Raw genomic sequence first — 27674 nt, forward strand, 5'->3', positions numbered from 1 at the left:
TTATACTAAGAAATCAATTAAGTCTTCTGTTAGACCTACCCAGTGTGAGCAGATAGAGCCATTTTGTATTGCAAGACACCTGTTCTAACTACTCACGCACTTGTCAGCAACCTCATCCCAGGTAGCTATGCCTCAACGTTGGTACTATGCTCCTCCCATTTTTGAAACATTTTGTCTCATCATTGTTTTCAATGATTTTTTTCAGTTTACCTCAGCAATCTGGGGATCTAGAGTATCATGCTTCCAGCCCCCAAACTTAATTGTTGTGCAGATGAACTGTACATTTAAGACATTACTATGTCCTCTCATAAAGCATCAGGATCACTGACCACATACTTTAAAAACACTAGTCATGGAAGGAAAAACACCATGAGGACAGCTATGAATAAAGAGAATTTGAAACTCTGAGGTAGGGTATCAAGTATTTAAAAGGCTTCTCTAGGGGCACCTGGGTGGCTCAGTCGGTTAAGCGTCTGACTTCGGCTCAGGTCATGATCTCATGATTCGTGGGTTCGAGACCCCGTTGGGTTCTATCCTGACAGCGCAGAGCCTGGAGCCTGTCTTCAGATTCTGTATCTCCCTCTCTCTGACCCTCCCCTGCTCGTGCTGTCTTTCTCTGACTCTCAAAAATAAAAAAAATTAAAAGAAAAAGACTTCTCTAAGGCACAACGATTACAGCAATAGTATACAAGTGATTTATTAAAGTAAGGCCATCTATTCAAGGAGAAGAAATATTTTGTTAAGTTCAAAATAACCTATAGCTGGTTTTTCATTCTTTAGAGTAGAATTGATTGTATAGGTATTAGGTACTGCTCACAAAAGTCTTTTCTTTTTTTAATATTTTTATTTATTTCTAGGAGAGAGAGAGAGAGAGAGACAGCGTGAGCAGGGGAGGGTCAGAGAGAGAGGGAGATACAGACTCCGAAATAGACTCCAGGCTCTGAGCTGGCAGTCAGCACAGAGCCCGACGCGGGGCTTGAACCCATGAACCGCGAGATCATGACCTAAGCAAAAGTCGGACGCTTACCCAACTAAGCCACCCAGGCGCCCCAAAGCAAAGCCCACAAAAGTCTTTTCATGATTATCCTACCAACATACTTTTAACACCTTAAACAGGGGCTCAAGTTATGTTTCAATATGTCAAATGCTCAACTGTTTTAAGGACTATTTTTTAATGTCTATGCACCTTTAACTTGCATTACATAAAGCAAGTAAATTACAGTACTATAAAAATCAGATTTTTCTAGGCATAAATATTTCTCTTATGTTGATAGATATTTTACTTATTTTTGATGGTAACTGAGGACATAGGGCATTACGATACTAACTATAGCATAGAATGTGGTGGATCAAAATAAGGACCTATTTCTATATTTACTAAAATATATAATGGATACAAATAATAGCATAGATAAAGTTGTACTAAGGAATAATGGTCTCAGGCTCTTAGTAGTGTCTTTTGGAATCTGCAAAATACATCAAAAGACACCATGAGAGCAGTGAAAAGGTAAGTCATAAATGTGAGAAGATATTTAAAGCATGTAAAAGCAACAAAGGACTTCTACTGCAAATATATAAAGTCTATAAATCAATAGGAAAAAAAATCCAGTAAAATTTTTTTGAATTTAAAATGTATTAATTTTAATTAAATTTTTAAAATTTAAAGCATAAAAGTTGGATAGGCACTTCACAGAAGAGGCTATCCAAATGGACAAAGACTGCATGTAAAGATGTTCAATCACATCAGCATTCAAGAAATGGAAATGAAAACAACATGGTATTATATATCTTACCAGAATAGCTAATATCAAGAGAATACCAAGTGTTGACAAGAATGTAAAATGACATAAACCCTCATACTTTCCTGGTGGAAGTATACATATGCACCCCACTTTGGAAAAGTATTTGTCATTATCTACTCAAATTGCAAATATGCATACCAACAGCACCTGGGTGGCTCAGTTGTTTAAGTGTCTGACTTTGGCTCAGTTCATGAGGTCATGGTTTGTGAATTCAAGCCCCGCACTGGGCTCTGTACTGACCGCTCAGAGCCTGAAGCCTTCTTTGAATTCTGTGTCTCCCTCTCTCTCTGCCCCTCCCATGCTCGCTCGCTCTCTTGCTCTCTCTCTCTCTTAAAAAAAAACAAACATTAAACAATTTTAAAGAAAGAAAATACGAATACCGTACAGCTCAACAATAATTTATAGATATGAGAAATACATGTGTGCACCCAGGGACATACAAAAATGTTCACAGCAACATCATTCTTAGTAGCTTCAAAATGCAAATGATCCAAATGTCCATCAGTAGTAGAATGAACAGCATATACAAGCAAGTGAATACTATACTAAAATGAAAATTAATAAACTAAAACTATGGCCAAAAACATATTGAGCAATAGAGAAAGACAGAAAGAAATATCTCCTATATGACTTCATTTATATAAAGTTCAAAACCTGGCAAAGCATCCAGTATAATAAGACAAGCTAGAGATCCTTTCGGGGGTAGAGGTAGTGACCGGAGGGATCACTAAGAGCGTTTCGTGGAGTGCTAGCCAACATGGTAGCATACATATGTTGATGATCATTCACTGAATTGTACATTTATGTTTCCATGCTTTCATTTAGAAATACTTGTGGTATACTTTATCATAAAATAATTTTTTAATATTAATACTATTCTATAACAGCTAGTTGGGAGTTAAATGGAAACAAAAAGCCATTGCCTATCACAAATTAGCTTTTGGAAGTTAGGTTTTCTATATTTGTTTTATTTCCTGAAGTATATGTACAATTTACTATCTAAAACTAGAAAAATTCGGGGCGCCTGGGTGGCTTAGTCGGTTAAGCGTCCGACTTTTGCTTAGGTCATGATCTCGCGGTTCGCCGGTTCGAGCCCCGTGTTGGGCTCTGTGCTGACTGCCAGCTCAGAGCCTGGAGCCTATTTCGGAGTCTGTATCTCCCTCTCTCTCTCTGACCCTCCCTGCTCACGCTGTCTTTCTCTCTCCTAGAAATAAATAAAAATATTAAAAAAAAAACTAGAAAAATTCTAGGCTTAATTCCATAGCTGTGCTAATATCTACAATGCATTTGTGTCCCATATTTTTTAAAAATTTTTTATGTTTATTTTTTCAGAGAGACAGAGCATGAGCAGGGGAGGAGTAGAGAGAGGGGGAGACAGAGAATCCAAAGCAGGCTCCAGGCTCTGAGCTGTCAGCACAGAGCCGGATGCAGGGCTCGAACCCGTGAACTGTGAGAGCATGACCTCAGCCCAAGTCAGACACTTAACTGACTGAGCCACCCAGGCACCCCTGTGTCCCACATTTTACCCAAGCATTTTATAAGTCTATGGTTTTTAGATGTATTCTACTGCTTATAGATTAACTAATTGTAATTGATCTACTCCTATCATCTTTCCTGTTCTATTCTTTGTTGGGAGGCTGAGAAATCAACATTAAAGTGTTCTGAATTTCCCTTGTTATCTTTTATTTCACTCACTTCATGGTTAGCCTTCAAATTTATCATTTAAAAACAACCCATTTATATTCCCAGTTGAAAATATAATTTTAAAGTATGAAAGGTAAATATAAAAGATGACATGAAAAATAACACAATGCAAACTTTTAGCAGTTTTCTAATATCAGAACTGATGGTGTTAGGAAGGAGAATAATCATCACATCTTTATACAAACTCTCATGCTTATTAAGTGCAGTAACAAAAGTAAGTAGAACTTATTTTCCAGCAGCAAAGTGTTTTCTATAATCAAAGCATCACTGACACCACTACCACAAGGCTGAAAAGGTGGGTCTATCTTTGGACTCAGCAAGGAATCACATTTCAATCCTCAGATCTGGCAGACTAGAATGAACCATTGCAGGTCTGTGATAGAAGCATAATCTCTTTTGGTGACAGTAGAGACCTGTTCACTTCTATCCGGATGCAGCACTAATGCAACCAGGTCCCTAACAGCACTGCCTTACACAACTGGGTCTATAATAAAGTGGGATCTGGCTGATGTTCCTGATACAGCGGGGTGACAAAAATTTCTTAAGGCTGCTAACATACAAACATTTACCCAAAAACTTTTTCATTAAATTGATGCTTGCTCCAGAAATATGAGATAAATTATCACGTATCTTCATGGCTCCATACTCCAATTTACCATCTAATCTTCCAGGGTCCTAGCAGAGGGGGACCTATGCTTCCTCGCATTCTTTATCCTTTATCTCTTTGGAAACTGAATTCTGAAGAATTTTCAGGCACCTATAAGAATGTTTTCAAAATGTTTTCTTTGACATTCTTTCGAGTAAAATAAATATTTTTTGATGTTTAATTTTATTTTTGAGAGAGAGACAGAGCACAAGCAGGGAAGGGGCAGAGAGAGAGAGGAAGATACAAAATCCAAAGCAGGTTCTAGGCTCTGAGCTGTCAACAAAGAGCCCGACACTTATATAAACTGCGAGTTCATGACCTGAGCTGAAGTCAAATGCTTAACTGACTGAGCCACCCAGATGCCCTCTTAAAAAATACCCCTCCCGCACTCACACTCTCTCTCTCAAAAATGAATAAATGTTAAAAAAATTTTAATTTTTCTCAGAAATTTTCTATGAAGCCTTCAGCATAGTAGTCTCCTATATCCTCACAGATATATCAAAGATGAATATGAAAGCCCAAATCAAGTGGGATGGTGTTTATAACATGGATGTAACTGGGTACTTGATTATCAAGGCACCTAAACTGAGTGCGGGTTAGGAATAAAGACAGATGATTGGTCCTGACGAAGCTGAAAAAAAGTGAAATCTAGGAAGTTCCACTGCTTAGAGACCACCAGGGTGCCAAACATTTTTCCCTGATAAAACTGATCTTAGGTCTAAATGTCAATAGAGATACTCAGATGATTGGGGGAGGGAAGAAGTAGGTGGCATCCAAAAATAGTGGCTGACACATACCTCAGAGGGAGAATCTGGGCCACCTGACTTATTTCCCAGTTTCACCAAATAAAGAGGCAGAAGCTTCTTACTATCAATGGTTCTCAATCCTACCTAGATATTAAATCACCTGGGATAGTTTTTAAAAAATAACTGTGCCTAAGGAAATATCCAATATTAATTGAAGTCTTTGAGGGTGGGGCCCAGCATTAATATTTTTTAAAGCTCCTCAGATGATTCTAGTGTATAACAGGGTTTGACAAGAACGCTCTAGAGATTTTTGGCAATTTGTAGTGTGTATATCAGTTATCTAAGTATATTATTAATGTACAGATTCTGATTCAAAAGGTCTGGAGTAGAGCCTCATATTCTGATTTCTAACAAGCTCCCAAATGATGCTAATACCACTAGTTCATGAGCCACTCTTTAAATAGCAAAGTTTCTACAATGGTGAATCTGAAGCTTGCTGCACATTAGAATTACTTGGGGGTACTAAAAGACCTAAATTTAGTACCCACCCCCAGAGATTCTGATGGGTGTGGGGCTTGACCATTAATATATTCTGAAAACCCCTAGGTGTAGTCAATGTTGAGAACAACTGTTGTGAAAAAGTGACATAAACTGCATTCGGCTACGAGAAAAAAAAAAAACGATGTCAGAAGCAGTGGGAACAAGTTTATTTATGTCCATTTACTAAACATTTCTAAAGTGATGTGAATATATTGTCTCAAGTCCTAGATGATGAAAGCTTAAAGTAACCATTAAAGTTTAGTCCAACACACATAATCCATTCTCAGAATCTAAGACAGAATCCATACTAACTATAAGCAGGTGAAGGATTGAGTGAGAAAAATCTATGTAATTGTGACTTTATTACCTTCCCAGACTCCACCTCATGAAGAAAAGAAAAAAAAAAAACACCTGAAAAGGACAGGGACCCTTTTTACAGCTCTGAGCCCACTGACTCAGAGATGACCATCCTTATATCATGCAGGCAAGGATTCCTAGAATACTTTTCCTTATACTTCCGACAACAGTCATTCTACCTCTAGCAGAAATACATGGTATCTGGGGAAGTTTAATGCTCTAACTATACACAGGGATTGAAACAGAGAGTGTACTGATGCCAGTGCCTCTCTAAGAAAAAGAACTGGGAAACTATACAAATACTACAAATTAAAATAGAGTCAAAATAATCTCAATGTTTCAAAGGAAGATCATACCTCTGAAAATTATCTACTTCAGGATCAAAAGAAAATGCCCAGAAATAGCTGGGAATCATTAATAGACTATAAAAACAGAGACTCTATCAAGCAGAACAGCAAAAACTAGGAAAGGACAAGAGGAAGTGTAAAGAAAATAGTATGTGATAAGAAAGAGCTTTAAGGAAACTAAAAATGCAACCACCAAGTGAAAACCAATAACAGAAATAGTAAAACGCAGAACTGATATTGCAGATAATCAAATGGATAATATGAGAGGCTAACTTTAAACTACAGGGGAAATGACAAAGAGTTGATATAACTAATCTTACAAGCAGATACTTAATACTCACAAAGAAGATCACAAAGGAAGTGGAACGGAATCAGATAAAATAGGAAAATGTGCTGTAAGTGAAAAAATATCAGTATATGCACATTGGAAAGGCTTTTTAATACATCACAATTAGGCCTGTCTTAGCAAATTTCTTAAAGGGACACAGAAAAATGTCTATAAGCATTTAGACTTAAAAGATAAAATCTTAAAAAATAAAAAAAACCATTGAGACTATAGACTTATTTGCAACATTTACTGAAAACATATTAAATAAAGCAATATTTATAGAATATTAAAAGTAAAATTGTTACCCCCAAAGCTATATGACACTAACTTCATATCTGAATACAAGGTAATGACTAGAGGGGTACTGTGGGTTTGAGGGGTCAGGGACTGTCTAAAATGGGAGAGTTTCGCTTGTTTAAAAGATGATGAGAATAGGGACACCTGGGTGGTTCAGTCGGTTAAGCGTCCGACTTCGGCTCAGGTCATGATCTCGCAGTTTGTGGGTTCGAGCCCCACATCGGGTTCTGTGCTGGCAGCTCAGAGCCTGGAGCCTGTTTCACATTCTGTGTCTCCTTCTCTCTCTGCCCCTCCCCCACTCATGCTCTGTCTCTCTCTGTCTCAAAAATAAATAAACTATTTAAAATTTTTAAAAAAAGATAATGAGAATAATCCAGTTGCAAGGAAGAAGTCAACTAGATTATAAATTGTGCACATTTTCAGGTGGGAGGAAACAGTAAATAAAACATAACTGAAAAGAAAACTCCCTTATTACATCAAGAGAAAGTTGCAGATATAGGCACAAAGGTATGTTTAATAGGAGAGAATTTGAATGAGTTCATTCTGATGACATATTTTCCCTCCAAAGTAGAAAGCATCCACTAAATGATAGTGAAAAAAGGGGATGTTGGTAAATGATGAAAAAGTTTGAAAAATAGTCAATTTAAAAATCAAAGAAATGCAATAGAACTGGGAGGCACTGTTGAAGGCTGATTGCATCATGAATTTAAATAGTTAAAATCTGCCTTGCAGAATGGTTATGTCCAGCACAGTGGGCCCATTGTGGAGGCAGGGAAAGGTTAGGAATGCGGAGGGACCCCCAACATAAGTATGGTTAAGTGGAGGTAAAGCTACGAATAAAATTAAAAGTGGAAACCTATGATTTTAGAATATTAGCAAAAGTATTACCAAAATTATAGGCTATGAAATGAGAGTAGGATAAGGAAATAATGCAAGAAAAATGGCAGCATGGATAGAAAAAAGTAGAGAAGTCAAGTAGTTGCACAGGCAGACAAGAAGGAGAGACACATGGTCAAAAAGCATTGATGATCTCAGAGTAAAGTAATTACGGTTGCCTAGGTGAACTAGGCCCAGTGAAGAAGAGGGTCATAAAGGATGGGAAAGCCAGGTTCTTGGTTATGTCATGAACACAGGCATTTATGGCACTCAAAAATTGTTAACAGCTACCGTATCACTATAGTTTGATATTCTGTATCTACTTCCAAAGGAAGAGCATTCAAAACAGTAGAACATCGGGGCGCCTGGGTGGGTCAGTCGGTTAAGCTTCCGACTTCGGCTCAGTTCATGATCTCACAGTTCATGGGTCTGAGCCCCGTGTCAGGCTCTGTGCTGACAGCTAGCTCAGAGCCTGGAGCCTGTTTCTGATTCTGTGTCTCCCTCTCTCTCTCTCTGACTCTCCCCTGCTCACATTGCCTGCCTGCCTCTCTCTGTCTCTCTCAGAAATAAATAAAACGTTAAAAAATTTTAAAAGAAAAATAGTAGAACATCCATGTTCTAAGAGGGAAATTTGGGCAGCGTCAGTAATGGTGTATGTGGAAACTTAATAAAGGTATCTCACCTCTGGATTTTTAACTACTTAGAGCAATGACTATTAATTGTGTGTGTGTGTGTGTGTGTGTGTGTGTGTGTGTGTGTGTATTATGGGCTTTGAGACCTAAATATATATAATATATACACACAATCAAGAGTTTATATAACTAAGCTTTACTATTTATATGTATTTCCTCAACTACAAGACTAAGCCAATTTTCAGCTTTACAAAGCACAAGTTTTGTTCGATCAAGTTTTTTTCTCTCACTTTTCTCCATCTGCACAATCAACAGATTTTGTAACAGTATAAACAAGTTTACGAGTATGAGGCATTACTGTTAATTATGGATTAAGTATAATATTATTACCATTATAAATTTAATAAAAAGCAAAGAGAGATTCTTACCAAAGGAAGGTGACTCCCTTCCGTCCTCCAATCCTGAATCCCTCTCTCGGTCTCTCTTTCTGTGTTTATGACCACGATGCCGGTGACGTCGATGGCTTTTTCTTCCTCCCAAGGGCACGTGAACTCCAATAAATAGTGTCCGATGACCTTCATCAGAATCAAATGCACAAATTAAATTCTGAATTATTCCAGAGCACAGAGAATAATGATTTGCATATTAATGGAACTCCTTTCAATTGAATCCAGCAAACCATTCTGGAGTGTTTGTGATATGTACGTCTTGGGGCGTGGCACTGTATTTTGGCACTTATACCCATTTAACTATACCAGAAATCTATACTAATTATTTGGTTGTATACTTTATAATAACCTTTAATTTACTAATTGTCTTAATCTGTGTCTATAGTTCTGTCCCCATAGTTCAAAATTAGTCTTCTATTTAAAAAAAAAAAATTCCATTTTCTCTCAACCCCCAATAGTGTTATCTCACCAGTTCCTTTCCCTTCACAGTTAGGTATGTGAAACAATCACTATCTAATAAAATAGATTTTACCAAGGTCTGCAGTAATGCCAAATCCCATGAAATTTTTTCAGATCTATTATTTCTATCTGTGGCATTTGATACTATTGACCACTCTCTTCTCTAGGACCACTTTCTCCTGGTACTACTCCACCTCATCCCTTATTTTGTTCCTAGCAGTTTTCTTTGCGGGTTCCTCTTCTACTTACCCAGCCAAGGTTGGAAATCCCCAGGTTCCACCTTTGACTTTATGATTTCAGCTGATACATACTTATGGGCTTTGAGACCTAAAATTTGATGCCAGACTGCTCTCTTGGACTGCAGGCCTATGTATCCATCCACCTGTCAGATATATTACTTGGATATCCTTTCATAGGCACATCAACTCAACATGTCCATGGAACTCATCCTTTTCTGTGTCTCCCAAGGATCAACTGTCTATCATCTATCTTAGTAAGTGCACCACCTATCCAGTCATCTCAAAGCCCATCTAAGTTATGACCAGGTCCTCCTTTACATCTCTTAAATCCATTTTCTCTTCAGAATCCCCAGTGCTACTGTGTTACTTGTACTCTGATCATTTCTTACCAGGACTATTAGAACATTCTCTTTTCTTTTCTTTTTTCTTTCCTAGCTGCGCTCTTGTCCCACCTCTTATCAATCTTGAATGCTGATGGCTTTTTGTTTGTTTGTTTGTTTGTTTGTTTTCAAAAAAGCAAATCTGACTATATTATTCTCCTGCCTTAAATTCATTGATTATTCTCTGTTGCCTGTAAGATAAAGCTTTTAGTACTTTATAAGGCCAAACAGTAGCTTGCCTCTGCCTATTTCTCTGGCCAGGCTTCTAAATACACTCTGCTTCACACACTATGAGCCAGTGCAAGCCCCTCCCATCCCTTGATAGCCAGATATTCTCAAGTCTCTGTTTTTACTTAATACAGTTCTTATTCTTCCAACTATAGGAAATGTTTTTGTCTTGTTTCTCCTGACTATCTAATAAATACCTCTCATCTTTCAAGTCTATTGTAAGGATTATGCCATCTATAAAATTTTCTATGCCCTCTTACTGTAAACACAGTTGACCACGGGACCCTCTAGTACTTTATCAGTAACTCTTGATTGTAATTATTTACCTATAAGTAGTTTTCTTCTTAGGGAAGGCCGATAGGTTAGTCAATTTGTATCTTTAGCACCTGACACAGTGCCTAGCATACAACAGATGCCTAACCAGTGTTTACTGAGATAACAAATATTTCATTGAGTGGTATTGTGCTAGGTCTCAAGAATACAAATATAAACAAGATATTACTTTATTCTCATAAGTCAGTAGGTTTCAGCCCTCCCCAACTTGTGTAAAAAGTGGAACTCACAAGTGTGATATATTGCCCTGTGTATCCCTGCCTTGAACAAATATATCAAAGTCAATGAAGAGATGTGGCCCCAAAACAGACATACATTAATCTGTGCATTCAACATAATCACAAATTTCTTCTTTTTATTTTAGTTAACATAGAGTGCAATACTGGTTTCAGTAATAGTAATTCGTAAATTACATACAACACCAAGTGCTCATCACAAGTGCCTTCCTTAGTACCCATCAATACCCATCACCTGACATTATTATTTCAACATTAACTAGAACAAATAATCTAAACTGTATAAGGAAAACTGAATGAAAAATAATCAACAATATTTTGATGAAGCTCAAGGAGGCAGAATTTACCTTACCAAATATCAAAATATACCACAAAGTTGTATACAAATTCCCAAATTTGGGCACCTAAATGTTAGTAATTTCAAATTACTTGGAACATTGCTACATTGTTATTCTCTAATATGTTGAATATTATTAATCAGAGAGAATATGCAAAACAAGAAAGAGAATTCAGATAGAGCCTGTGTAAAACTAGTATTTAAGAATCAGAAAAAGACGGCGGCTGGTGATTCAGGCAGTTAAGTGTCTAATGCCTGGTGTTGTCTCAAGACATGATCTCACAGTTTGTGAGTTCGAGCCCCATGTCTGGCCCTGTGCTGACAGCCCAGAGCCTGCTTGCAATTTTCTCTCTGCTCCTCCCCTGTTCGCTCTGTCTCTCTCAAAATAAATAAACTTTTTTAAAAAGAATCAGAAAAAGAGAAACCAAAATTTAAAATAAAAAAACATGAAGTCACAGGCTTTCAATTCAATATGGGAGATTAGGGGCCCCTGGGTGGCTCAGTTGGTTAAGTGTCTAATTTTGACTCAAGTCACATCTAATGGTTCATGAATTTGAGCCCCACACTGGGCTTGCTGCAGTTAGCGCAGTGCCCACTTTGGATCATCTGTCCCACCTCTCTCTCTGAACCTCTCCCTCCTCATAAACAAACAAACAAACAAACAAATAGGATTAGATACCTGTTTTTTATCTCTATTATCTCTGTTTACTATCTTCTATGCCAAGTTAGGAAACAATTTCTTTTTTCTTTTTAAAGTTTATTAATTTATTTTGGGAAGGCAGGGTGGGTAGAAAGGAAGAGAGAGGGAGAATCCCAAGCAGGCTGCACACTGTCAGTGCAGAGTCTGACACAGGGCTCAGATCCACAAACCATGAGATCATGACCTCAGCGAATCAAGAGTCAGAGGCTCAACCCACAGAGTCACCCTGGTGCCTCTAGGAAACAATTTCTTAAAGAGCACAAACCATTAAAAAAATTATAACTTGTTTTCATTATAAGAGTGGGGGGGTGAAGAAGCATAAAAATATATTTCTAACACATATAAAGGACTAATAATCAATATATAAAAAGATATCCTACAAATTTAAGAAAAAATAAAAACTGAATGGGAGCACAGACAAAAACTTAAATAGGCACTTAATAGACAAGAAAATACAAATCACTAATAAATGTAGGAAAAGGTGCTCTTCTCCAGCAGCTCTCAGGGAAGTGGAAATTCAAACCATAAGGAGATATTTCTATGCACCCACCATCTTGGCAAAATTTGAAATGGATGACAATTCTGTTTTGGTGTGGTGCTGACCAGTTTCTCACCTACTGCCAGTAGCATTATACAGAACTACTTTGAAACAATATAGCATTTTTATTTAAATTGAAATATGCATCCTTTATAACCCAACAATTTCCCTAGACCCTAGACAATCGTATGAAGATGTATAAATATGTAAGAAACATGTATAAAAATCTCTACAGCTGCACTGGTTATAAAGACAAAGTGCTGGAAACAACTCCAAAATGCATTAACTGAATGCATAATAAAGTATGGGGTATTCACACAACGGGATATATACAATAATAGTGAACAAACCACAGATATGCACAACATAGAGGAATCTCACAGACATAGCACTGCATAAAAAAGCGTATGTGTAATTTCCTTTACAAAGCTTTAAAAACAGAAAACCTAAAATATATTGTTCAGAGATGCATACACAAGAAAAAATTAATACAAAAATCAGAATAGTTGGTACCTTTGGCAAAAAGGTGAATAGAAGCTGTGACTGGGGAGAGGCACATGAGGAGCTTCTGGTGCATTAGAAATGTTCTGTTTTCTTGATACAAGTTTTTACTTCAGTAATATTCATGAAAATGTATACATAAGCTTTCTGTTCTTTTCTGTATGTTTCATTTCAAAATTTAAAAAGTCATGGGTGCCTGAGTGGCTCAGTCAGTCAAGCATCTGACTTCAGCTCAGGTCATGGTCTCATGGTTCATGGGTTCAGGCCCCACATTGGGCTCTGTGCTGACAGTTCAGAGGCTGGAGCCTGCTTTGGACTCTGTGTCTCCCTCTTTCTCTGCCCCTCTCCTGCTCACACTCTGTCTCTCTCTCTCTCTCAAAAATAAATACACATTAAAAATTTTTAAAAAAACTTTTTTAATTTTAAAAAATTAAAGAAACCAAGAGAGGGGCACCTGGGTGGCTCAGTTGGTTGAACGTCCGACTTCGGCTCAGGTCATGATCTCATGGTTCGTGGGTTTGAGTCCTGTGTTGGGCTCTGTGCTGATAGCTAGCTCAAAGCCTGGAGCCTGCTTTGGATCCTGTATCTCCCTCTCTCTCTGACCCTCCCCTGCTCATGCTGCCTGCCTCTCTCTCTCTCTCTCTCTCTCTCTCTCTCTCTCTCTCTCAGAAATGAATAAAACAGAAACCAAGAGAGGACAGCTTCAAGAAGGAGACAGTTACCAGTTTACATGCTATAAAAGAGTCAAACAAGATTAAGACTAAAAACTAGTCATTAGATTGGAAATTAATGTTTATCTGTTGCTTTCTTAAGAGCAATTTCAGTGAATGAGGAAAGGAGTCAAATTGAGGAAGTTTAGGCAACATCTATTTCCTAGATTTGAAAATAAAGGCTTTACGGGCTGTGGTAGTTGAAGTAAACCTTAAGATTGCAAAGGTTTCTAATAATTACTGATTAAGATAACCATTTCCTGATGGATAAAGATAAAGGACACCAGGGACCTAAGGGGCAAGTCCAGAGGGCCTGACTGGGTATAGTGAATATCATCTTTGTTTGTGAAATACAGATTTGTAGATTTGATGGGTATTTGCCAAAAGTAACATCCTAAAATGTTGCCAAGTCAAGGCTAAAAAAAAAAAAATAAATAACATCTGAAACCAAATCCAAGCATAATCAGATAAGAGGATGCCAAGACACACAGCTGACCTGATGTCTTGAGAAGACGAGGCTGAAGAAGTTTCCTGAGACGGAATCTTGCAAGGCTGGTTAAAATATCAAAACTCACTGGGTAAATATCTATGATTGATTTGCTGGATCACGAAGCTTATGTTTACCTGTATAAGAAATTGCCAGACTGCCTTCCAAAGTGGCTGTACCATCTACATTCCAACCAATGAATGAAAGTTCCTGTTGCTCCACATTCTTCCCAACATTGATGTTGTCAGTATTTTGATTTTAGCTATTCTAATGAGCATGTAGTGATATCTCATTATTTTAATTTGTAATTCCCTAATGACATATGATGTTGAACATCTTTTCATATGGTTATTTACTATTTGTATTTCTTCTTTGGTGAGGTGTTTTCCTGTTTTTCCAGATTTTTCCCTATTTTGTAATTGGATTTTTGTTTTCTCATTGTTGAATTTTAAGAGTTCTTTGTATATTTTGGATAAACGTCCTTTTTTTAAAAAAAGTTTATTTTTAGAGAAATGGAGACAGTGCAAGTAGGGGATAGGCAGAGAGAGTGGGGGGGAGAGGGAGAGAGAGAGAGAGAGAGAGAGAGAGAGAGAGAATCCCAAGCAGACTCCATACTGTCAGTGCAGAGCCTGATGCGAGGCTCAAACTCACAAACCCATGAGATCATGACCTGAGCTGAAACCAAGATCAGATGCTTAACGAACGGAGCCACACAGGCACCCCTGGATACAAGTCCTTTATCAGATATGTGTTTTGCAAGAATTTTCTCTTTAGCTTGTCTTTTCATTCTTCTAACAGTGTCTTTCATAGGGCATATGTTTTAATTCTAAAGAAGTCCAATTTATCAATTTTCCTGTAATAGACTGTGTTTTGGTGTTGTATCTAAAAAGTCATCACTGGGGCACTTGTGTGGCTCAGTCGGTTGAGTGTCTGACTTTGGCTCAGGTCATGATCGCAGTCTGTGAGTTTGAGCCCTGTGATGGGCTTGCTGCTGTCGGCCTATCAGCACAGAGCCCACTTCATTTCCTCTGTCACCCTCTCTCTCTGCACCTGCCTTCTCAAAAAATTAAAAAAAAAAAACATTTAAAAAATTAAATAAATAAAAAGTCATCATAGACTCAAGGTCATCTAGATTTTCTCCTGTTATCTTCTGTATGCTGCACAAGCTCCTGAGGTCGATGATCTACTTTGAGTTATTTTGTGTGATAGGTGCAAGGTCTATGTCTACACTATAATCTACATACTGGATTCACTCATTAGGTATTTGCCCCGATGAGTTGAAAGCTAATGTCCACATAAAAACCTGCACACAAATGTTTATAGCCAGCTTTGTTCATAATTGTCTAAAAATGGGGAAACACCTAAGATGTCCTTTAAATGAATAAACAAACTGTCCTTTAAATAAACAAACTGAAAAAGCTATGTACTGTAGGAGTCCAACTATAAGAAATTCTGGAAAGAGTGAAACTAGAGAGACAGTAAAACTACCAAAGATTTTCAAGGGTTCAGGGAGAGGCAGTAAGGCTGTTTAAGCACAGAGCATTTTTAGAGAAGTGATATTGTCCTGTATGATACTATAATGGTGGATATGTAATATTATACATTTGTCAAAACCTGCAGAAATACAAAAAAAAAGAGTGACCCCCCTAATGTACACTATGCAATTTAGTTAAAAAATTATCTAATACTGGTTCATCAATTGTAATAGGTCTATTCTACTAATGTAAAATATTAGTAATAAAGGGGAATGGTATGCAGGGAGGAGAGGGGCTTCTCTACTTCCTGTGCAATGTCTACAGACCTAAAACTGGTCTAAAAAATAAAGTCTCTTAATTTAAAAAATGTCAAAACTCATAGTTCAGGGTAGATTACATGTAAGGGTCAGAGGACTAATCCTGTGTTCTCATGGTCACATGTTTTATGAAAATTTATTAATGTAAGATTCCTTCATGATGGAATCTGGAATCTTGAGTATCTGGACATTTTGAGAAACTAAGAGGAAACAGAAGTGGGGTGGGTTAAATGGGTGATGGGCATTAAGGAGAGCACTTATTGGGATAAGCGTTGGGTGTCATATGTAAGTGATGAATCACTGAGTTCTACTCCTGAAGCCAAGACTACACTGTGTGTTAACTAACTTGAGAATAAAAAATATACAAACATAAATACACACATACAAACATAGGAAATAAGGGTGGAGAAACAATTAGGTTCCTTTAATGGAACATATTTATGTGATTTGTCGTCACTTCCATAGAGGAGTAAGTCATTGCTAGCTGTCCTGGAGCTGGAATAGCTTCCAGGAATGTTCGTTCCTTGTACCCACTGTGCCAAATTCATCTGATATTGTCACACAAAAGTTCAGGGCTGAGGTGGTATCACAATGTGCCTTGCATTGGAAGTATGTGGGTGGCAGAGAAGAAGCAAAGTTTCAATTGTATATAGCCAGAGTCAGTCTCTGGAAAACCCTTCTAAATCTTACAGGTTATATATGCAAGAAGCTTGATAAGAAGTTTTCTTAAATTTTAAGACAACCCTGAAAATTTTTATAAAATTATAAATAAGTTGTAAAGATGAAAGAAACCTTTCTAGACTATCATACATTTTAACTAATAATAGAGTTAATTTTCTATATCCCCAACAGAAAATAATATTTAAAAATCCTTGACATTAGAGATCCAAAATTGATGGGAAAAAGTATTAAGAGGTAGGTCAGTTGGTTCATTTTAAAAATTTCTATTTCTATTTCTCCAAATGTTACAATTTTGTGCTATTTATCAGTTTCCCAATAAGTATTTGATGACTTTTTTTTCTCATTCTAAATACATATCCATCTTTGATTTATATTCAAATTTTTATTTTCTTCCCCCTAGGAAACCCTCAAAAATGCGGGTTTCAGGCCCCACAAAACCCAGATGTGCCCACCTGTATGTGGGTAACCCCCAACTTTATATCTCTGTCTCAAACCTCTCTCAAACCCAGACTCCAAACTGGCATATCTGAGTGCTCATCTGACACCTCCGTTGCGTATCTAAAATACATCTTCAAGTCAAGATGTACAAGACTAAACTCCTAGTCTTCTCCATCCCAACTCCCTTGTAAAAACTGCTCTCCCCCAGTCTCGTCCATCCTAGCTGATGACCACACAATTTTCTGGTTGCTCAGAACAAGTATCTTGGAGTCACTACAGACTCCTCTCTTTCTCTTAAGCACACAACCAATCTAAGAAGAAATGTGTTGGAATAACTTGCAAAATATATCCAGAATTTGTCCACTTATTATTTCACTTCACTACTCCAGTCAGGGCAAAATCATACCCCACCTGGCTGAAAGCCAGCCTTCATAAGTCTACCTTTAGTCTCACAGTCGGTCAAACACAGTAGCAAGTGGAGTCCTCTTAAAATGCAAGTTAGATCACATCATTCTTCATCTTATCCTTCTAATATTACCCTATTTTACTCAGAGAAGAGGCCAAGATTAGTCTAGGTCTGTCTGAGGTTCTTTGTGATCTGCTCACCCTATTCCTATTAGCTCTCTGATCCTCTCTGCTGCTGATCTCCTCCTCACCCCACTTCACTGAAGCCACATGGCCATCTTGCTATTCTCACTGCCACCCTGGGGACTTCCCTGTCTTTGTCCATTGCCTGAAATATTCTGCCTACTTGGAAAATTCCTCACCTCTTTCAAGTCTTTGCTCATATTTCACCTTCTCAGCAAAGCCTACACTAACCATCTACTTAATATTCCACCTTACCCTTTCTGACCCTTTATGCTCCTCATTCTCTTCTATTTTTATCTTTTCTATAGCACTTACATACCATGTAATCAACTTATTATGTTTAGCACTTACTTTCTAGTATCCCCTAAAAGTTTTCAATCTAAGAAGTGAAGGGATTTTTTAGGTGTTCGCTGATGTGTCCTAAGTATCTGGAGCAGTGCTTGATCCTTCTTGGTGCTCAATAAATTTTTATTGAGTATATAGATCTTTTGTATAAATTGAGATGGTAACTTTAAGTAAAATATATAGGTAACAGATATAATCGTGCGTTGGCTACTAAACACATTAAGAAATGTAAGAATGGGAAGAAAGGGATGACCACAAAATTCATAGCAACAGTAATGAAAAGGTCACAATTTATGGTTATGACACTAAGGAGAAAATATTTCATGTGTCTGCATGGTTAGAGACTTCTAAAGCAAAGAAAACTAGAATCTGGGTTAAAGGGCAGGCTTTGCAGGTTAAAGGTGGACTAAAAGATAGAGACCTTCAAAGAGAGGTAGACATATTTATCTCCCAGATTTATGCCTTTACATTTCAAAAGATAATAAATCCCCATAGCTACTGGTTTATATCCAAAGGGTTTAAACTAGGGATCTTCCTCTTCTCTTCCTTGAGATTTGATTACATAAGAGAGATAAGATTTCCCTCCTTCTCTCCAGAGGGGAAGTGACAGTGTAGAAAAATTCCTATATAAACTTCATAATTCATAATTTTAGGGCTTCCCACCTGTGCATATAACCATCTCATTCTCATCATATCACCTTAAAAGGAAAGAATCCGTCATGGAGAACCAGTGTGGTTATTGCTATAATAGTAAGAATCTGCCTCATCTGGAAACCACCTCATGTTTGCTTTTAGAACTAAATAAGTAAATGTAGATATTAAAAACATCAATGGATTTAAGAGAATTTCTACAAAGATTATGTGAGAATATAATAGATATAAAGTATTAGACATGAGGCCTATTATATAGCAGATACTCATACTTATTAGCTCCCTTTTCCCTTCATACTGCTAACCCTTCGGTGGCTTAAAGGAATAAGAGAGCAGAATGAAGTCTTCCTGTCCTATTTCATGGTCTTCTGTTCCTCTCTATAATGCCAACTTTTCTAATCCAACTATAATAACCCTGGTTGAAGCAACTAGAGAATCACACTAGATCCTATGGATAACAGTCTATAAATAAGATTTCCAGATTAGTATTACCATAAATTTCTCCTAAAACATCATATTCAAAATTGAATTTTCCATCCTAGTCAAGATCACTTAAAGGAAGAAAAAGCATTCAAGACATGTAATGATAAATGTCAGGGCTCAGAAATAACTTGAATATTACTAAACCTAATCTAAGCTATTTTTTAAGATTATATAGAGAACAATTTTATTTTATGATACAGAAGTCCAAAAATTTAGTTAAAAGAGGGAAACTTCTCAAATGAGCATTTCTTAAGTTAATCAAAATAGTCAATAACTAATTTTATACCATGTCAAAAAACCCAAAATAAAAATCCAAAATCATTTAGACACAAATATATTTCCAAAATATTGGTGAGAATGGAACAGTGCTATTAAAAGATTTTTTTCGAGATAAGCACAGAACACTAGAATTGACTCAGAATTTACTGTGCATCACTTGAGAGAAAATAGTTTCCCCACCAGAATAACAAAGGTTCATTAAAGGCAACATTGCTTTCTGAGTAAAATGTTGCTAACAAATCCTGGAATTTTGACACTAAAATTTTGTGGATACAATCTCATTGAGCAGATACAGAACTCCTGTAGATATTTTCATTATATAAGAGGTACCAGTACTGAAACAACACTTGATGGGACTGTGGTCAAAGCATTCTGAGTGTTTACCAAATGCAGTGAGATTAGAGGTGTATTTGGGGATGGAAAGGAATCCTACTATAATTAATAATAATACTAATAAACTATTCTTTATTTAGCTGGGAGGAAATAGGTCAAGCTACCTATACTTGAAGAGAATTGTGTTTTTTTCCGTGAAATGAATATAACACAGCTTGGTGCATAGTTACTGAGTTGCTACAGCCATTTAGATGTGTCAATCATGGGAAAAGGTCAAGTACATTAAGCTGAATAAGCATGTGATCTTTAATTCCATGGAGACTCTAACAGAGTCAGAAAACACAACAAGCCATCATTTATCATAATATATCAAAGAATTCTAAATCCAACAGAAATTCTCTGCTGAGGGAGAGCAACAGAGAGGAAAAAAAAGAGACCAAGGGTGTGTGAGTGAGTGTGTGTGTGTTTAGATGATACTGCACTTTTGTTTCTTGGACTGTTTCACTCAAAGAAAAAAAAAGAAACCAGTGCTGGTCACAGTCACCTGACCACCTAATGGCTGTATTTGTCATCATTATAAAGCAAAGGGTCACATGACTATGATTATTCTATCAAAAAAATAGAAATCTTGCAAGCGCTAATGTTACTCATCAAAAGAGCTATAGTCTGGGATTTACTAGTTTAGAAGGGACTGTGGTATATTTAAAAAAAAAACTACTTATTTTTACAAGTGTATGACACTGTTTGAGAAAAACATAGCAACTAAATTACTTTGTACCTTGAAATTCAAGCAGTGTTATTTTTCATCTTGGAACCTAAAAAGCCTCAACATGTAAGCATCAGCATTTCTCAAATAAATGAATGAAGCCTAATAATACTGCATTTTCTGAGAGGAAAAAAAGCCAGGAGAATTCCCAGTTCTGGTAGGTTGTAAAAGAGCTTGATATTGGATGTTTCCAGAGCTCTAAGAGAGGCTAGAATTCAAATCAGTCAAGAAATGGGATAATAAGGAATATTTATAAGATATGATCTCTGTACTTAAAAGATAACCATCTATTTTGTGAGGACTCAAGTCCAGCAAAGAAAACAACAGCCAATATACAAATAAAAAGCAGTAAACAATTACAATCTGCATTAAAACTAATGTTCTTGTGTGGTATCCACTATCAAATGCTGTAGGAATTCATATTAGATTAAAATCAAGAATAACTGAGCAATCAAGAAAAGTTTCATGGAGAAGGTAGAACTTAGGTGGAGACTTAAACAATAAGTAGGTTTTGCATTAGGAGAGGAATAGAATAATGTGTGCAAAAACCAAGGAGCAATTTGGGGGGGATAACGTGAGGTGCATGCTAGAGCAGGAGAAAATAAGGTAAGATTGAATATGTACTTTTATAACCACAGAAGCTTGCAATTTCACCATTATTTTAAAACATTTATGTTTGTTGTTCTATTTTGCAAGGAAGAGGAAGAAAATAAATCAACATGTTCTGGGATACTTTAAAAAATGAATGCAAAAGAAAAGGTGGTACCTTCTACCTCCCCAACCCATTTTTATTAATTTATGATTTTTCAACAGCTCTGCCACTTTGCTTTAGGGAAATAGCTTAGGAAATGAGCAAAAATGTAAAACTGTAAAATATTCCAGATTTAGTTTTGTATTGTGTTAATCCAAAAGACATGTGCACATGTAGAAAGTGGCTCGTTCTGGGAGTTATGGTAATTAAGGACAGAGAGAGAGATTTGCTCGGGAAAACTGAAGAGTCATTGAGAAGAAAAAGATTTCCATGAAGAGAGTAGGTGGGATTCAACTATAGAACCAAAGGAATAAAACAAAACATTGGAAAGTAAAGATGGAAAAAACCTGGCCTTTCTGTGTATTTACAAAGAAGAGCTAACGTGGTAGATTCTTTTTAATGGCCACAAATACATCAGCAGTTTGTCCCAGCCATGGTGAAGTCTATTCTTCCAATCCTTGACACTTAGCTTGGCTGGATGACTTGTGTGGACCTCCAGGATGTCAGCAAGTGTGACACAATGGCTTGGAGAGGACTTGTGCCCTGGCTTTCCTGCTGCTGCTTCCAGGAACTCTTAATGGTACCATGTAACCACATCTATCATCATATCTATCTAATATGACCACCAGCCTGCATTCACTCTCTTAGCAACTTATACTTCCTTATAAAACTTTTCAAAGTTTAAATTAAGTAACTAAGTGTATAATCAGAAAATAAGGGCATATTACTTCACTGCAGATTCTTTTCTTCAAAATAGTTATAAGTTTCTGTAGTGTTAGATAATTTATAGGACATTTCTAACCCCTTCATTTATAATGAATCAGCATTCCTTTGCAAATTTAAAACTTGTCTGTCAGAAAACTTAAAAACTTTCAGGTATTTAAATATTAAGCCAAGTTAACATGGAATTTATATTTTAAAGCATATTCTCAAAGTTCACTTTAAAGATCACAGAATTTAGAGCTGGAAAATTCTTCAGAGACCATCTGATTAAATACCTCTCATTTTAACATGTAAAATAAATAGGAGTTAACATTTCTAATACTAAACTAAATAAAGTCGGCTCAACATTTCTTTTTTTAAATTTTTTTAATGTGTATTTATTTTTGAGACAGAGACAGAGCACAAGCAGGGGAGGGGCAGAGATAGAGGGAGACACAGAATCTGAAGCAGGCTCCAGGCTCTGAGCTGTCAGCACAGAGCCTGATGTGGGGCTTGAACCCATGAACTGTGAGATCATGACCTGAGCTGAAGTCAGATGCTCAACCAGCTGAGCCACCCAGGTACCCCAGCTCAACATTCTAAAACTAAACATTGTTAACAACCATCGCCAATAGGGCAATTTTAACAACTTAATATGGTTTTTTTCCTTATATGAAACTCTACTATTTCCATGTTAAGCATCCAATTTCAGCTCAGGTCATGATCTTATGATTCGTGGTTTCCAGCCCCATGTCAGGCTCTGCGCTGACAGCTAGCTCAGAGCCTGGAGCCTGTCTTAGGATTCTGTGTCTCCCTCTCTCTCTGATCCTCCACTGCTCACACTGTCTCTCTTTCTCTCTCAAAAATAAATAAAACATTAAAAAAAATTTTTAAAGAAATAAGCTATTCACATAAACACTTCATATCTCAACTTACTAACATGACTTTTGTTTTCACGATCACTATTATTAACTACATTGGTTTGCTTATACTATAGTTTTGTATTAATAGCTATGATGTCATAAAATGTTTTGGTGCTATGTCATCTAATTATATCAAGGCAATTATTACAAGGAAAAAATGAGTTATTCAAAGGAGAACATAGGCATATTTTTAGACAATTTAGCTAGAAATTAGATATCCTTTTGTTAATAAGACTGTAATAATTTTATCACAAATGCTCCTAAGCTAATTTAGAAGCAGTTTTGAAAGTAGTCAAAAGGAATATTCATAATCTTCCTGTCTCAGAGACAAAAGCTTAATTTATCATTAGAAAATTAAAATTTTACTTTCTTCTAATCACAATTTCAATTATTGTGTTTCCTTTATCAGCATCCCACCTGAAGCTTATTAAAGGGTAGAAATGATAGAGAAAGGAAGGACAGAGAATCCAAATTTTTTCATTGTTCTTTTAGCAGTTCTGACTAGAGGCAGTAGGAATGAGTGGGCAGCCAGGAAAGCAGGAAGAATGATGGGGGAGTAAATAAGGTTCCAGGGAGAAAATACAGGACCACATTCAGAAAAATCATCTCAGAATACTGGTACCCAAAGTGAAATTAATTCTATTAAGGTACCAGTGATACCAGTGCTGCTAAGTTACAGGTGTGCATTATCCAAAAAAATCAAGATTGCCTCTTTCAATTATTATATCAATTTATATTTTAATGTAAACATTTATGTGCAAAGTGGCCACTGACATTTATTTTTTCCAAAGGGATGTAGGACTGAAGTGCCCTACTGGCAGCACCAGTATCTAAACCTCCTTAGAGGATGCAGCATATAAAATAGAAAATGGCCCAGTGCTTGTATGCCATTAGCACTTAATTAAATATTGGTGAATGATGACAGCTTCCCTAGAAAGGTCCTAACTGACTGGTAGCCTATCCCCACATGTACTACTATGAGACCGATCCTCTAGAAAGGTAATAATCTGAGGAGGCTAAGCTCACATGCAGCAGAAGAGCTTTGAAGTAGGATCAAGCTTGGGGGAAGGATTAGCAGCTGACATAGAGATTTAAAAATTTAACCAAGAAGTAGACTAAGTTGATCTACTTCACAATGTCACCTTCATAGTGCTACTCCCTCACTGTTAAACTGTAATAATGAATACCCTTAAGTCTCAGATGTCTGGAAAATGCAAAACTAAAGTGTTATATTAATATAAACCTATGTGGTATATATTAAGAAGCTTTGGTCATTTGTGATCGGTCTTCAAAGTTTTCAATATTTAAGGATTCAAATATTTAAGGATTAAAGGGATACTTTCTATGCTGTAAAACTCCTTTCAATATTTATAGGATTATACTCAATGTAATGAAAAGGAATTTCTTTTCATCTATTATATCTCTGAAATAGTAAGTGATTGAAAATGTTACACACACACACACACACACACACACACACACACACAGTTCTATGCATTCACAGATTAAATATTAAGTCACAGTAGAAAGCAGATACCCACCTGTGTCCAAAAAAAGAAACCAAATACCCTAACTGCTATACCATACCTTTGATAGGTAGAAAATAGCATTAAACAGAGTTTGACTTACAAAGAATAATGAAAAGGGATTAACAGTAAGGGCTTTTATCCTAAAATTGGCTACCTAAAAACTAACATCCTAAACAAGGGATACAAAATGTACAACTAAGACCCAGACATTATGAAAACTTAAATTTGCAGGATTTCTTAGTTACATATGCACTGTAGAATATATGTTACTGTCCTCAAACAGATACATGTCTATAACTATTTCCAAATGGCCTAATAAACCATAACCAAAATTTGTAAATACTTTAAGATCTTTCAAATTTACTTAGAATTACAATATACCATAAAAGCAGATTATAAATAATCAAGTTATTGCTCACTTCAAGTAGGTAAAGTATCATGAATAAATTATATATCAAAATATGTGGATGTGGGTCACATACACAAATTATATGAAATGACTAACATGAAGAAATGTGGAACATGATGTATAGCTCACCTGAGAATTTTAGAAATAAAAGTATTTAAAACAATATTCTCTCATTCATTTCTTATTCTTAGGATACCCATGGGAAAATACAAGAGTTCATTATGAAATGTGCTCAGGTGGCAAAGATTGCTCAATAAGGAAATGAAATTTAATATTGACGATTCTTCTTCAGCATTAGTCTTATGTGCCTAATTCCCATTCTCAAATATTCAAAGTATTTGGCAGACAAAATGTACAATCATATGGATCCTATGTAATTAACTAATTTCACTACTCATTACCAATGGACCAAATACCACTTACAACTGCCCCATTAGTTGACATTGAACCAATATCAACAATGTTAAATTGCACAAAAGCTAATCAACCAATAATGGAAGGAAAAAATGAAACTTTTTCAAAGAAAAGACATTTGGAATAAGGAAACAATAAGATCATTCATTTTATGGTGCAGCAGAGATGAGAATTTAAAATAGCAGAACATGAGGTTATAATTTCACTGGTTTTCAGTTGGAGAGAGGCTCTCTTATTTATGGAAATGAATTTCTCTAGTGGGAATTTAGTAACTATAAAAAAACTCAAAATTTTTGGAAAATCATTTGTAAAACTATTGTGATATGGGTACTAATTATTGAATCCCTTATTTCTTTATAATAGGACATGAAAACCTTAACTTTTTAAAAATAGTCATGATCAATGAGTAAGTATGCCCAGGTCTTCCCATCCCTTGCCCCATTCAGTCCTCTATAACACAAGACTCAGTATTATCTTTAATTCTGCAATACAGTTGTTAAAAGCCCAGACCCTTGTGATTCTGAATACCTGCTCTACCACTTGCTAGTCATTTGGCCTGGCAGATTAATCTTCTGTGCTTTAGTTTCTTTAACTGTAAAATTGAGATTATAATAGTATTCTCCCATTTAGTAATTTCAAGAATTAATTCATTGTCTACTACCTCATGCAAATATTGAAACTTCATCTGCAGTCATTCTTTGCCCCATGCAGAAATCCCAATGCTTTAGCCACACCATATTAACTATTCCAGAATATCACAAATCCTTCCTTCTTTGACTTAAGAACCCCCTTCATCCTTCAAAGCCCACCTCTGTCTTTATGAAGCCAACTCTGGTTTCTCCTAACAGAATCCACTTTTTCCTTCTCTTGGTAATTTTTGCAGATAAAAGGTTATAAAGAAAAAGCATAGACCTAATTTTTGGCTTTTTCTTGCCTTCTGTTTTTTTCAATTACTTTTTACTTTGGTTGCAAAATACTGTGTCATAAATATAGGACCTCACTCATTAGTTTTTTAGTGTAAAGCACTTTGACGTTATGATTTGACGTAGATGATTATAGTCAGAAAACCATTTCAGTTTTACCATAAGAGCTCAGAAATGGGGTGAAAGGAAGAAAGTGGGAGGGTACTACCATCGATAGAACTATGTTGTATGATCATTTTGTGCTAACTGCACTTTGGATCCACCATCTAGTAAGTGATCCCCAAAGGAAATAAACTAGTAGGCTGTTTTTTTCCTCAAGTAGGATGAGCAAAAGAATATCAAGATAGGGGTATACTTTACTTTATTAAATCCTTGACTTATAAGTAGTTTACTGTCTGCTAAAAGCAATATCGGATAAACAAAATGTCTCTTTAATTTGTAGGCCAAGATTTAAAGATAAGTTTAACTTTTCCATTAGCGTTTTAAATTTATGAATTCCTAAAAATAAGATTGAAATATAACTAGATTAATTTATCTTAGTGCAGTGCAACATGATTAGAAACCTCTGTATTTACATGTAAAATAATTTCATAGGTAATTAAATATTTGATGAACATTTATTATGCACCTAATTATATAAATTTAACTTCTTACATGATTAGTGATATATTACTGGATTACATATAAATGATAGTGCACACATTTTAAGTACCTATCTAATTCAAGAAAAAGTGCTAGATAACATGGGAGAATGTAAATATGTGTAAGATCATGATTTGTCCCTCAATGAGCTTATAATCAAGAAAAAGATAAGAAATATGTACATAACAGTAAGATAAAAAATCTGTAAACTCAGAGGGGTGTGAAAGAAGAAACTAATTATTCTGTTAGGAGGAGTAAGGTAACAATAATGGATGGGAAGAGTGGGCATTCTTTTTCTGTGTGCAGGGAAATCACTAGCAAATGGTGGAGATGGGAAGTCACCAATTTGGGGCAATCCAGAAGCCATTAAACAGAAGTCTTGAATAATATTCCTGAGGTTTTACTGTGTCTTCTATGTTCTCAGATTGTAGAAAATTAGAAATACTTGCTAAAAATATGGGAAACAATAGTTTCTCACTCAATGGGTTATATATCAGTGATTTGGGGAATATTTAACATGTGAGGAGAGGTATGAGCTATAATGTTAGGCAACAAAGAAACGTGAAAGGTAAAAGTGGAAGCATTCTACACCATATACAAACTTAATGCAAAACCATATAGAAACAATCCAAAACTATAAATTAGAAGAAAATATAGGGAAAAGATTGATGACATTGGATTTGGCAAGGATTTCCTGGATATGATACCAAAAGCACAGGAAACAAAAGAATAACTAGACAAATCAGACTATGTAAAAAACTAAAATTTTCTTTGTATCAAAGGACATAATCAACAGAGTGACAAGGCAAAAAATGGAATGGGAGAAAATATTTCCAAATCATACATCTGATATGTGGTCAATATCTAGAATATATAAAAATTCATACAACTCAACAACAACAACACAACACCTAATTAAACAAAGAGCTAAGAACTTGAACAATCATTTCTCTAAAGATGATGAACAAGTAGCCAACAAGCATATGGGAAAATGCTCACTATCACGAATTATTAGGAAAATGCAAATCAAAAACCACAATGAGCACTCATCTCACATCCATTAGAATTGCTTCTATCAAAAATAAATAAATAAGCAAACAGAAAATCACAAGTATTGGCCAAGCACCTGGGTGGCTCAGTGGGTTAAGCATCC

The 27674-nt window shown here is 36.1% G+C and overlaps 1 protein-coding gene across 1 annotated transcript in view; it reads right to left on the minus strand.

Moving 5' to 3' along the window:
* SLC4A10 (solute carrier family 4 member 10) overlaps positions 1–27674 on the minus strand; it is a 203480-nt gene that overhangs the window by 149568 nt on the left and 26238 nt on the right. The window contains exon 3 of the mRNA XM_077760991.1: positions 8704–8850. Coding sequence (XP_077617117.1) covers positions 8704–8850 — 147 coding nt within the window. The remainder of the gene's footprint in view (positions 1–8703; positions 8851–27674) is intronic.

Source organism: Crocuta crocuta, unplaced genomic scaffold, assembly GCF_008692635.1.
Source record: "Crocuta crocuta isolate KB4526 unplaced genomic scaffold, BGI_CrCroc_1.0 scaffold153, whole genome shotgun sequence".
NCBI classification, from domain to species: Eukaryota; Metazoa; Chordata; class Mammalia; order Carnivora; family Hyaenidae; genus Crocuta; species Crocuta crocuta.